The 14,170-nt window shown below is 38.6% G+C and overlaps 1 protein-coding gene across 4 annotated transcripts in view; it reads right to left on the bottom strand.

The window, feature by feature from the left end:
• Positions 1–1,381: 1,381 nt before the first annotated feature.
• The window catches only part of DPH6 (diphthamine biosynthesis 6), a 479,427-nt gene continuing 466,638 nt past the window's right edge, over positions 1,382–14,170 (bottom strand). For all 4 annotated transcript variants that reach the window (XM_072622998.1, XM_072622997.1, XM_072622999.1 and 1 more), the window contains exon 15: positions 1,382–1,737. In XM_072622998.1, coding sequence (XP_072479099.1) covers positions 1,622–1,737 — 116 coding nt within the window. In that variant the 3' untranslated portion in view covers positions 1,382–1,621. The remainder of the gene's footprint in view (positions 1,738–14,170) is intronic.

Genomic DNA, 14,170 nt, shown 5'->3' on the forward strand with positions numbered 1-14,170 from the left:
GGTGCATGTTTGGGGAACAAAGTCATGTGATTTGGTTTTCTTTCTGCATCCTAGGGTTTCCCCCCATCTGTAATTACATAGAATAAGTCACGCGCAGTGGGTCTTGTTAGTCAAAATGTGACAAGGGCATCAGAAAAGCATTGACTGATTGGACAGATAAAATATATTTGAAAACTGATGCATGTCTCTCTTTCCCCCTCCCTCCCCTGAGCCCCTTGGCCTAAGCTTTCTCTTTCTGTATTTGAATTAAAATAACATATATCAACTATGGGACATTGCCAAACAGTTAAAGACAAGTTAGGAGATTAATTGGAAATGCACGCCATTCCTTGGAGGTTTCAAGAGGAACCTTTATTGATTCATATTTATATATTACAAGGAATAATGAAAGTCACATTCACCCTTTGTCCAAAGTAAACCCAGATCAAATCCACTCAAATTGCTCCACTAAACCTTCTGACTGTGCTGATAAGCCTAAAGGACATTGAAGAAGATGAGCCAGAACAAGCTGGTCTGTGGAAGAACGCAAGCCAGACATCTAAGGAGGCAGATAGAGGCTTTCATAATCGCATGTTTTGCTCCTCAGTATCAACTGGGGAATCTGATATAAAGATATGCCTCCTGGAACTTTCGGTGGCTGGGTGGTCACCATTTTGGGTAGAGTCATTTTTTACTTTCTTAAGACATCCTTCTTGGAAACAGAGCATAGATGTATGGTCTAGTTCTAGATATATAAAGGTCATTTTCTGCTGGGTCTGGGGTTTATGGTATATTATAAAGGCTTCTGTGCCCTGCCCAGACCCTTTTGCACAATGAAAGAACTGATCTCAAAGTAGACACACGCACAATATCAGATATAGCCTCCAGCTCTGTGGTCAGTAGACAAGTAACGATCGCGCTCAAAGACGTGTTAATGGTATTTGCTTTGAACTGCGATGCCAGTGGACTGGATGAACCAATCCGTCTTCAAGTTTCAATCAGTGTGACTGAAGATGCTGGCATGTCTCCAGCTCCAGCAGGAGCTAAGAGTTACATGTCATAGTGAATGGGTTGGCAGGAAATCTTTGAGAACTGAGAAGAAAAACATAGGTGCACGCCTTGGTAGGAAAGTTTATTTGCAGTCTCATAGCTTCATAAAAGGGCTGTGAATGAAGTGTTAAAACTTCTCTCCTAGCTTTGCACTTGTCAGTTCAAAGATGTCTGGACATTTCAGTACACGACAGAATAAATGCAAATGAAAACCACAATGAAAGACTTGAGTACTTTGATCAATGCCGTGGCCAATTGTCCTCCTCCAGAGGACTGATGGCGAATCATGCTTCCCACTTCTCTGCTGAGAGGTGGTGGGCTAGAGGTGCAGAATGAAACAGGCCTTGTCAGAGTCGGTCTGGGTAGCGATTTATTTTGTTAACTGAACTTTGTTACAAGGGAAGATTCTATCCGGTGATGGAGGGAGAGGCAGGGAACACTCAATGGGAAGTGTATAATGTCGAAAAATGTTTAAAAAAAGACTCAACAAGACAACAACTAAAAAATTAAAAGGCAAGACAGAATGTAATTAGTACAAATGTTTCTTTCTTTCCTAGGAAATCATAACAGCTCTTGCTCTCTGAGCCAAGGGCTAAGCGCTGAGCCAGCATGCCACGTGGATCATTTTTCTTTTGGGTAAATCCGTCACAGGTACCAGAACCAGTACAGGAACGGTGTCCATCTGTCCTTCCAGCGATGCCTGGAGTCCTGAAATGTGAATAGAAAGGACTTAGGAATGCTTCCAAATTTTATTTGTTTTTTATCTGTCATTATAAGTCAAGTTGCTTTTGGGGAAAAAGTTCACTGTGCCTTACAAACACCTGAAAACATTCAATAAAACAAAATGCTTAGTCCTGCAATATTGTTTGCAAAATGATTCAAAAATCACTTTGGACCAGACCTGATTTTAACTTTCCCCTCAAACCAATATCACTCTAAGGAGAAATAATTTGAAAAGTGTTCTCATCTTCTATCCTACATTACTTTCTTTGTCTCCCAATTTTCTGGTTCCTTTTCCCAGCTATAATGCTGACAAACCCAACAATTAAAATACCTGAGGTTAGACAGATAGAGAAGAAATGGCCAGAGGAGTACTGTTTGAAACTATATCCCATCACCACCATCACCACCATCACCAAATCTTGTGATGATTTAATACAGTAAGAAACAATAGCCATTGATTTGCTCCAGTGGGGTGTATACGTGACTTTAATTTTGATAGCAAAGCATACTTTTGGGGCTGCTGGCCCATGAAGTCTTCATATTTTAGCCCAAGTGATAAAATACCAGAAAGAAAACAAAATTCTTGTGATAATACCATCTAAGTTACAAGGACAATAAAAACTTCTCTTACAGTAGAATTTCCTCTGCAAACTAGGAAACTCTTTTTGAAATTCAAAACTGACAAAGTTGCCATATTCGACTAATGACCTTTCGTTATAATTGGATAACTGAATTTTAAATTGTCAAGAAAATGGAACTGACGCTCAGAAACTTTGCCAAGAGTATAATTCTATGATATGCATTTGACAATCTGAAAAAAAACCATTGCTTTAAAAATGAACCTGCTACTGAGTTATCCATGGGCAAAGAAAACGCTGAAATATTCTTTCTCAAAGTGACCTTTTTTCTCCCTTCCACACATATGTGATTTAAAATGGTTTGGCTATTCCTGCTGAATTTGGGACACATTTATTTTAAGTTGTCTTTAAGGCAATGTTTTCTCAGAGTGTGTTTACAGGAAGCTTGCACTTATCATATAGATTCTTATTATGACCTTTAGTAGAATAATACGATTTAAGAATATAAGTGCAAATACCCACAACAGTATCTAAAACCAAAGCTAATATGAAAGTCTTTAAGATGTAAATTTCTTTATGTATTTAAGAGATAGTTGATGGAATAGGTCCTCTCAATGGGGCATGTTTGTAATTTACAGGAATTAGAATATCTGTGGCTTTATAGATTAAGAAAATGAAATCATTTCTGAGTATTCCACATGGAAAACTGTTGACATTGGAGGTGAATATTGACAGAAGGGGGTCTAGGATCAATATTCAACCTCCAGGGTCAAAGGACTTCATGTTTGGTACAATAAACAGCTTAGTTTAGGTATTACAGTGGTCCAGGAGAATAATGCCTATTAAGGGTCAGACAAGGTTTTCCATTATAAACTCTGATTTGGGGGGGCTGTGCTAGTTTCTGAGTCTCTAAAGGAACCAGATAGTATGAGTTAGGCAAGAAGCTGGCTTGAAAACAAAGCAAAAGGCATTAAAATCCAAGTTTTAAAATTAATGGCTTCAGCTGGCGCCTTTTCCCTATCCTTCAGATTCAAAACCCATCAATCTATCCCATTTTCGTAGACTTTTTTAGTAAATCTCTAAAACCCTCAACCAATAACAAAACCAGGAAAATTTTGGGGAGATAAGAGAGTACAGATGGAAAGTTCTGAAAACAAAGTAAATCTCTTTTGAGTTTTTTAATGGCCTGAAAGCTTTACTTTTGAAAATTATATAGCACATGTAACTTAGTCATAAATTATAATGACTGCTTACAAGGGTCCTGTGACATTAACAGAACGGTGTCTATCCTACCAAATATGGCTCCGTGTGATGCTGGAAATACTCAGGACATTCTGCCACTGCTTTTGGACAGGATAATTGTGATGGTTCCTCAGAAATACTTTATCATGTTGGTCCACCAAAGGAATTACTTATTTTTTGGGGGCAAATTTGAATTTTTAAGTAAATGAACAGTACTCAAATTGACTTTGAAATATTCTCTGCTGGATACATTTTAAATTAGAATTGGATAAAAAGATAATAAATATGTAGTTCAGAGAGATACATATTGCTAGGCCTAGATTTAGCTGTGATTAATTTATTATTCTTCAAAAAAGTAATTAAATAGAGCTAATAGTAATTATAAAACAGACCCAATTTATGAAGAATTAGTGAGAAGTGGGAGGAGTGGGAAAGGCATAAATGAATACAGGAGAATGCTGATGAAGTAACAACTCAAGGACATCTAACTCATAACTTGGGAACAGGAATCTCTGTAGGCAAAACTTTTGTTTTTCCAAGTCCTCATCAAGAAGTGAATGTTCTGCATTCTTCTGCCCTCTCTGCTTGGCTTCAGTTTGGATAGATAGATTCAAACAGCAGAAGTAGGCATTGATCAGGTAGGGAAGAAGGGAGGCACTTTCGGTTTCCATTACATTAAACACAATACTCATTAGTGTTTGGCATTTTCCCAAGCAGATGCAATCTGGGTGCCCGTTGAGGGTTAACTAGGAAGTTAGGAAGTCTAGGAAGACCTTCTTGACATCATCTAGGGATAGTTAAGAGCCAGGTACAGTTACATTGGGAACAAGAAGACTGGAAATAAAAATATAGATAAGAAATCAGCCATAAACCAGCAAAACATATACCTTTATGTTTAGAATAGATTAAATGTACATGGTGCTGGAATATGAGAATTTGGCCCCTATTAAAATAAAGAATATTCTGAGACATATCTTTGGAACCTCAGGCAAAACAAAACTAAACACAAACATTTTTCCCCAAAATGATCTGCTGTTTGAACGTTCACCTTGATGAAGACAAAGGTTATACCTATTTGGACATTGTGGTGGCGAGGGTCAATTCCACTGAAAATTATTGTCAAGAGCACAGATTGTTGTGTAGCTGATGGAACAGACTAGTAATGGTTGTGATTAGAAACCCTGAACATCCACTAAGTCAGGACAGGAAATCTAGGGTGGTATAAGTAGGGAACATGGCTTAGGTAGTCAGGGAGCTGCGTGACTCCAGGAATGATACAGATCCAGTGAGGAGCATGGGGTGTGTGAGTGTGTGTGCCCCAGTCAGTAGGAGGAACACTGTTTTGGAGCAGCTGGTATTTAAGAAAACTTTTTTTTGCTCTACTGGCAAAATGAACCAACATTAAAAATCATTTTCTTTACCTGATTTCATGCAAGAAAATCTTTTCATACATGTATTTTTTATTTTAATAAAATGTTTTGTCTTTACACTTTGGCTAACAATCCAATCTACCAGGAATTCCTAGGGATAAACTGTGAAGTAAGTAAGCACTCTCCTTTACTCTCTGTAGGGATACTCTCCTGATGAGGATTCTTATAAGGATTTTCCATTCAAGAGAGTCAGTAAAGAGAAAGAACATATGCTTAAAAATATGAAATATAAAAAGCTCTTTGAGGTTGCAACAATACTATTTTTCCACTTTTTAACTCAAAGATGCCATTCGATCAGTACTTAACACAGATCTGAAAATCCCAGAGCTAATAAAGCTTCCTGGAGACAGCCGGATGGATCTGACAAGCAGCATGTAGTAGAAAACCTCATAGGGGATAAGGTTCCTAAGAGTGAACTAAGAGTTCCAATCCCCAAAGAGGTGCCCCTGGTGTGCAGAGCACTTAACCCTTCGACCAGTACCAACATGACTATTCACAAATTATTGATGCCCCTAAATCCCTGGCAGATTGCAGACAGTTTGTGTATCCCTTGAAGCCCCAGCATATGGCCACTAATGGGATGGATTAAAAAAAATACATATACACATTCAGCCTTTGCCACATGAATGGAAAGCCACTGAAATAGTAGAAGGTGATTGAACTGGACTGAACACTGTTAAATACATGATTAGCCTCTTGTTATGGATTATTTCCATTGATCTATATCTGGTTTCTCGGTACAGTTTAATTAAAGCTGTCTGGAACAAGACTGTTTCCTAAATGATCAGGCCCTGCAATGAAATGGGTGAAACATGAGGAGGCTTGAGGCCTTTTCTTAAAGCACCCTAGGACTGTCTGCGGTTAACAACAGTAGCAGGGAAGATATTCATTTTAGAAAATTAGCTGGTTATACTGCTGGCTATTAGACTTCTCTGCCAGATAAATCAATGCTTTCCCCCATTTCATCCTGGTATATTAGAAATTGATTTAGGCCAACACTAGGTCCTAAGGATAAAATCTAGGTTTGGGGCGAGTTCTTTTGGCCCAGAATCAACATAAAAGAAACACATCAATGTGTGTTTAGTTATTTATTTGGAAAAACATGGATAAAATACATCCAATCTTTCTAAAAATAAATGTAGTCACGTAGGAGGCAGGAATTTTATCTGCCTGTTTTTTTTGTTTGTTTGTTTTTACAGTCTCTGGTACAGCAGCATGTCAGGTGAGCATTTAATAAACGTTTCCCCAATCACTTAACAACTGACCCAATGGCCAAGTGGGGCACAAAACAGGTCCAAGACACAGCCCCCGCCTGCACAAGAGGACCTTACGATTTCCATGGGCTGGCTCTTCATAAAGAGACTGCCTGCTTTTCAGTGGTATGATATTCTTTATCATGACTAAACTTTAAAGGAGATGTGAAGAAGGGATGTAAAGAGACATAACACTTGGTATTCCTGTTCTTCAGGAATAAATGATCTAACATATTTATAATATAATAACAATAATATTTATATTTGCAGAGCATTTTTTGTTTCCCAAGTATTTTTATCTATAATTTCCATATGTGATCCTAAAAATCCTAAAAAATTTTATATGAGTTACACAATTATTTGCCCCATTTTACAGATGAGGAAATGGAGATTGAGATCATGCAAGTAGCAAGTCAATGAGCAAGTACTTAGATTGAGGACTTCTAAGACACATCTCACTACAAGATGAGTGCTGAAGAGACTCTACCTCTAACACTTCCAAAGTAGGGGGCTATTTCCCCTGTGTGAAATAATTTGGTCACTATACCTAAAAGAAATAAGGTCAAGCCTAAATGTAAACAGTGGGAAAGTAGGACAAAGAGGAAGCTAATGTGTTGAGTTGGGGGTGGGCCTTGGAGCCAGAAAGGGCTGAGATCCAAGTTGCCTCTGAAATCCCTAGCGGTGGGATCCCAGCTTCAGTGACCTAGTCATCTCTAGAGTCTCACAACCATCATTCTAGTTCAGTCCCTTATTACCTCTTGCCTGGACTATGGCAATAATCTCCCAATTGGTCTCCCTGCCTCAGGTTATTCCCCACTCTGATCCAACCCTCACCATGCTGTCAAAGTGATTTTTCCAAAGTGCAGGCCTGACCATGTCATTCTCGCACTCAATAAACTACATATGTTGAATGGTTTTAGGATCAAATCTAAGCTCTTCTGTTTGGCTTTTAAAACCCTTTACAACTTAGATACAGTCTACCTTTTAAGCCTTATTATATCTTACTGTACCCAGTCAAAACTGGCTTGTTAGCTGTTCCTCATTCAGGCCCCTCCATTGTCTATTTCTCTGTCTTTGCACTGACTTCCTCCAAGCTTGGAATGGAATACTGCCTTCTCCCTAACTCTTAGAGTTTCTTGCTTCCTTAAACACTCTGCTCAAACACTACTTTGTCCACGTCTCCTTTTCTGACCCTTCTAATGGTCAGTGCCTTCCCTTGACAAATTTACCTTGGATTTATGTTGAATATGCTTATTCTTGTACACACACACACACACACACACACACACACACACTCATTTTGTATGTGCCATGCATATATATTTATGTACCTATTACGTCCTCTGGTAGAATGTTTTCTTTTTTTTTGTTTTCTTTTTGTCTCCGTATTCCCAGAGCCCAGCACAATGCCTGACAAAAAACAGGCACTTAAAATGTTGTGGATTGACTGACTGACCATGAACAAGTTACTTAGCCTTTCACTGACTCACACAACTCTAAGATTACAAATTATATAGAAATTGCTATTCTGCATTGGTGGGATGCGTCTCCCAAAGTAAGAAAATCATAAGTCAGGACCCTCCACTGCCCTTCACCTCTCAAAGGGAAAACGAGTCAAAGTGAGGAAGTTAATCAACAAATATTTATTGAAGAGAAAAATAAAAAATGGCCATTGTTCTTGAGAAGTTTACAGTCTGGTTGGTGAACTGAAACTTGAGAATATGTCAAATAAGTGGATATGAGAAGTGTAACAATAAGATATATAATTTGGCGCCAGTTAAGTTGGTGCCAGTTAAGGAAGTTTTCCTGGACTTGATGAGGGCCTTGAGCTGGACTTTGACTAGAAGCATGGAGATGAGATTGGGCAGGGTGTGTATGGGGGAAATTGTATAAAAACCATGCAGATTGAAGTCATTGGCCGCTGTTGGGAACTGGTAGAAAATACAACAAGCTTTGGATAGGCAAAGCGAGAACAGATTAGGATGTGACCATTACTAACCAGGGAAAGTTTCATACAGTGTTAGTAGGGAACCATTGTGAGTTTTTGAGTAGGGGAATAAGAGAATGAGCCAGTGTTTTTTTTTTTTTTTTTGACAAACTAAGCAACAGATTATCAGTAGACTGAAGATCCATAAGGCTGTGAAGCTCATCTTTGTCTCTGCACCCATAGCTGTTAGCACAGTATCCTGCACATAGATCATTTAGTCAGTCAACAAACATTTATTAAGTGTTTACTATGTGCCAGGCTCTGTGCTAAGGGATGGAGTACAAAAGGAGGTAAAAGACAGTCCTTGACCTCCAGGAGCTCACATGCTAATGGGGGAGATGACAATGTTCTATATTTTATATAGAGGATAAGTAGGAAAAAATTATAAGGTATGTGAACCAGCTGCGTACAGGATAAAGAGGAAACAATGAAAAGAGAGATTAAAGTTAAGGAAGTGGGAAAGGCTTTCTGTAGAACAGAGATATTAAATACGTGACCTGAGGGCTACACACAGCCCCCAACACTCCACAGTGGGGTGAGAACCAGATTAAAATGTAATTGAGAAATATTTAACAAAACAAATAGAAATACAATAAAACAGAGATAATATTACATTATACAGCCTGCAGAGATCCTTCTATAATGATTAGTAGCCCCTGATTCCTACTTTTTGGACACCACTGTTGTAGAAGATGGGATTTCAGCTGGTACTTAAAGGAAGTCAGGAAAATCGGTAGGTGGAGATGAGGAAGCAGAACATTCCAGGCCTGGGGGACAGCCAGAGAAAATGCCCTAAGCCAAGATGGAGTGTCTTGTTCCTGGAACAGCAAGGAGAGTGTCACTACACTAGGTCTAAGAACACAGGGTTGGAAGTAAGGTGCAAAAACACTGGAAAGGTAGTTGGGGGCTATGTTATAAAGGGGTTTGAATGCCAAGCAGAGCATACCATATTTGATCCTGGAAGTGAGAGGGAGCCATTGCAGTTCAGTGAGCAGGGGGGTGACATAGGGACAGAGAACAGAGGCTGGGCTTGGGATTTCACTAGCCTAGAGAACTCCTAGATGAGAAACTTGTGCCACCTTCTCTATAATTTACAATCTTAGAGAATTGCTTGGGCTCTGAGAGGTTAAGTGACTTGCTGGGATGGGGCACTCAACATATGTGTATATATGTGGGGACACTTGAACCTAGGAGTTCAAACCAGAGGCTGGTTTTCTATTTGTTCTGCTATGCTGTCTTACACATTCTAAGTGCTTAATAAATGCTTAACTGAGCTTATTTGGCAAGTCAATGTAAGATGTGTTATGAGAAGTGAGAGGGGAGGGAGGTGACTGAGACTACAGTCAAAGAAGCCAGGAGAAGGACTGTCACAGTCATATAGGCAGAAGGTAATGATGGAATGAAGTGGGTTTGAACTTAAGAGAACCTCTGAGGGAGAAACTGAGGGATGTGGGAGCTGACTTTACTCAGAGCACTGAGAAGATGGTATCCTGTCTGGAAAAATGACCCTAGGCTTAAGAAGAATGGCAGGAGTAACAGAAAAAGAAGAGGTCTGGGAGGGCTAGGAAATGATTGGGTGTGAGAATTTGGGGAAAATGGCGCACTCCATTTTGATCATGTTGAGTTTGAGGTGGTGAATGAAGTGAGATTCAAATTGTGATACCCCTTGAACAGTTGCCAATGTAGAAACAGAATGTGGATAATAGTTTAGCACTAGAAATATACATTCAAGAGGCATCTGCAAGGGGTGATGGTTGAAACTGTACAAGTGGATGAGCTTTCTGAGTGGGTGTCGAGGACACTGGTACTGTTCCTTTTAAGGGCTGCTTCTGTCCAAAGGCTTCATTATAATGACACTGGGATAGCTGGTAAAATTGTTAATGGGTTGGTTCATTCTTTTGAATTTATTTGTAAGGCTCCTCTTTGGGTTAAACCCAAGTTTTTGAGACAGAAATGAGGGGATCATCAACCACAGCTTCCAAATTATCAATACATTTTCAACTCAATCTGTTTTATTTTTATGAACTGAGTTAGCTTAAGAGCCTGTTCCAGAAACATTTTTATAAGACTAGTTAATACCATCCTAAACAAAATTAAGTCTATTTTATAATCATGTTCATTTATACAATTCAAGTTTTAAGAGATCTTTTTTTCTAAGACTATCACATCTCTTTCCATGTATTTATACTCCACACTTCCCAGATAATCCATAAACTATGATATGAGGATGGTGTTTTATCAGGGTATTCAATGTTGTGTCATGGAAGGAAACGTGTGATCTTTGAAGAGACAAATGATCAGCTTTCTCTCTTTTTAGTTCTTCTGCATAGTTGCTGTATTTATGGATTTTTCTTTAGCCCTCACAAAAATCCTGCTGCACAGCTAACCATAAATTAGATTTACACAGCATATAAATCTTATTTAACAAGGACTCTCTACCCTTTCACCTAGTGCCCTACGTGTGGCTGGCATAATGATACAATTTTTGAGACTAAAATGCTCAAATTCCGCTGAAAATCCTTATTAATGAATGCCACTATGCCAGACTAGGTCTACTGAATATTCAAGGAAGTTCACTGACATTAGTTTAAGGCAGAGGGAATGGGCTGAACGTGTCACCTTTTGACCACAGAGAGAGCAACTCGGCCGAGAGGTGAAACATTCGTGCAGTCTTCAAGTGTGATAAAATGCAGACCTTGTGCAACTCTCTTGTATACTGCACTGCTCTGTGACCTCAACCCTGACTCTTCAGAATATTTTTTTTCCTTGAGGGTTAAATGGTTCGAGGAGTCCTTTACTGGCTGTGTTTGGAGCCTCTCTTGTAAAGAGGCTTTTAATAAGCCTAAATTGGGGTGAATTATGAAGCAAGATTTCTGACCACGTTCTGAGACAAATCAGCTAAAGCTTGACAACTCTTATAATGTCCAGCCTACTGACACATGTTTCACCATGACAAATTTGCTTTTTTCCACTTCTGTGGCTGTGTTTCAGATTTTTTCTAGGGTACCTGCTTGATTTGAGATGATATTGGCTGGTCAGTCTTAATCCATTCCACGGAATTTTTCCATCTTCCTTTCTAGAAAAATGGTCCATAAGGAAATTAAGCTAGAAGAGTTGAAAGTCACACATGAACTCATGTGTAGGTGTGCTGAAGTCCTAAATAATCCTCCTGTGTGAAAAGTACAGTATCAATTCAACTCTGGTTCATTGGTTCATCCACTTTGCATCTCAGCAGTTCTCTACCAGGAGATGCCTCCTATAGCTAACACATTTGCAGATGATGCAACTACAGGGACATCTTCATACTATTCTAACAATGATTTTCACTGTAGTTTGAAAATGACTCTAGTTTTCTGCTTTGTTTAAACAGCTGTGGTGGATAAGAATAAAATGAATTGTATGTTTTCTGCATTTCTTTTATGATGAGTTTAGATACAGCCATAATAGCTGAAGGATTTTTATTTAAGAATAAATCATTTTAGACCCTTTGGAGCTATATAGTACATAATGAAGAAAACAGAATATCCTACCATCTTAAACCACAAGACAAAAGAAGACCAAGTAAATTCCCCTGTAAATTCCAAATCCAAAGATTCCCTCACCTTTTCTCCCCAGAACACACTCATGTCAGAACTTCATTTTTATACATATAGATAATATATATACATACACAGAGTACATATGGCAAGGCAAAGGATGGTATACCAGAAATAGTGCTTGCTGTGAATTTAGATGATATGGTTCAGACCTCCACTCTGTTATTTAATATTGTGTTACCTTAGGCAAGTCACTTAACTACTTGGCCTTTGTTTCCTCATCTGTAAAATTAAGAGGCTGGAGAAAATGATTGGCAATATTCCCCTTCACTACATATTTATGATACTATTGGTGTATGTGTCCATCTTTACACAAATTTCTTACCCCTCAAGTGTAATATTTCTTCTGCGTAATGAGTTTGTTGGGAAAAAAAAGGCTAATGACAAAAAACACCCAATTTTTTCATTATCATTCCCACTAGACTAAACGTCTTTAGGTCAGGAACTAGATTATTTTTCACATTTGCAGTTTCAGCCTCCTAGCACAGTATCTTGTACAAAGAAGGTGCTTTATAAGTATTGAATTGAATTTGTTTGCTAAAAACATTAAGAACCTAATGTGTCTATGCCATGGAAGTTATGATGGAAAGAATGACTTCTAGAGTGACTTAGAGTCAGAAGACTTGGATTTGAATCTTCGATCTTATCTTTGTTAGGTATGTGATCTTGGACAAGTGTCTTTACCTCCCTGGGCCTTAGTTTTCCCACCTGTAAAACAAGGGAGTTAGGCAAGATGATCTCTGAGGTCTTTTTCGATTTGGCTGACTTGAGCTTTTTAAATGCAAAAGATGATCTTTTCTAAAGACAGAAAAATTCACTAAAGTTATTAAACGCATAATTATTTTTTAGATGATTTCTATTCACCCAAGCTCTATTCTGTCAGTAAGGATTTATTATGAATGGGGTTAAATGGAGTAAGGTTACTAGGTTTTATCACCTTTCCTCTATAGGTCACTTTCAGTTATGGCACTTAAAAATAATTTCTAGATGGTTGACGTGAAACATATTGGTACTCTCAGCGCCATGGTAAATTCATGCCATTATCCTTGGCACTGGCTCCTCTCTGTCCTCTCTCTGAGTAGTTGAAGAATTTATACTTGGAAAAGATGTCAGAGAGTCAGCCCCATCGTTTTTAGAGATGAAGCAGCTGAAGCCTAGAGAGGTATAATACCTAGTAAAGGGTCGTATGGGAAGAACCCATGTCTTCCAACTCCAAATCTGGCATATTTTGCACTACATCCTACTGCCTCTCATCACTAACAGTCCAAGTAACTTTAATTATATACACGTATAATACAGCCTTTGGAAAGCAGCCATAGTTGTTAAGTTCTGTTGCTTCTAGTTAGAGTAGAGTATCAGCATCTGTATGGCTTTTCCATTTAAACTTTCATAAGCTACTCTGCCTCCTTCCTTGGGTGTCAGTATGGACAATTCATTCTCTTAAATTGTGGAAGCATTTCTTTTGCTCCCATCTATAACCATTTTCCTTTGGTTTGTCATCTAGTAGTCTTTTCTGGTAGATATTTTTATTTTATTCAATTAATGTGGAAAAACAAGTTACACCGATGTTACCACATCATTGTGATTTCCTTTAGAACTTTTCTTCTGAACAAGTACTAAAACATAATTTTGTTTTTGTTGCTTGGTTCTTTCAGTTGTTTCTAACTCTTTCGGGTTTGCTTGGCCAAGATACTAGAGTGGTTTGCCATTTCCTTCTCCAGCTCATTTTACAGATGAGGAAACTGAGGCAAACAGGGGTAAGTGACTTGCCCAGCGTCACATAGCTACGAAATGTCTGAGGTCAGATTTGAACCCAGGAAGATGCATCTTCTAGGTCAAGCACTCTATCTACTTCACTACCTGGCAGCCCAGTAAAACATAACTGGTAACAAAATTCACACACGTGTATATTTGATGTTATCATCCCCTCTGGTTAGATAAAAATGGAAGTCCTCCACTGGCAAAGCAAAGTAGAGAACTGAAGCAATTAGGTCAATGAGATAAAAACAACCAACCAAAAATAAATCCTAACAAGCCAACAACTTCTTACATAAATGGCTGGTATGATCATGCCAACACCCTGCTTTGGCCCGTCAGGAGGTATTCAAAGAGCTGACTAGGAAGCCTCATCAAAGAGAAGCCCATGCTGGGTGGATATTTTACATGGAAGGTATGCAAATATAACTCTGAATCTCCTATGTTAAACTCATGACTGCAGTACTTGGGTGTAAGTTTCAAACCATACATATATTTTCTACAATCTTGAATGCAGCTACTTTGCAGGGAAATAGATAACAAATTCTACATGGCAGTGTAGGTCAGGGAGTAAAGG

The sequence above is a fragment of the Notamacropus eugenii genome, chromosome 7 (assembly GCF_028372415.1).
Source record: "Notamacropus eugenii isolate mMacEug1 chromosome 7, mMacEug1.pri_v2, whole genome shotgun sequence".
In the NCBI taxonomy this organism is placed as follows: Eukaryota; Metazoa; Chordata; class Mammalia; order Diprotodontia; family Macropodidae; genus Notamacropus; species Notamacropus eugenii.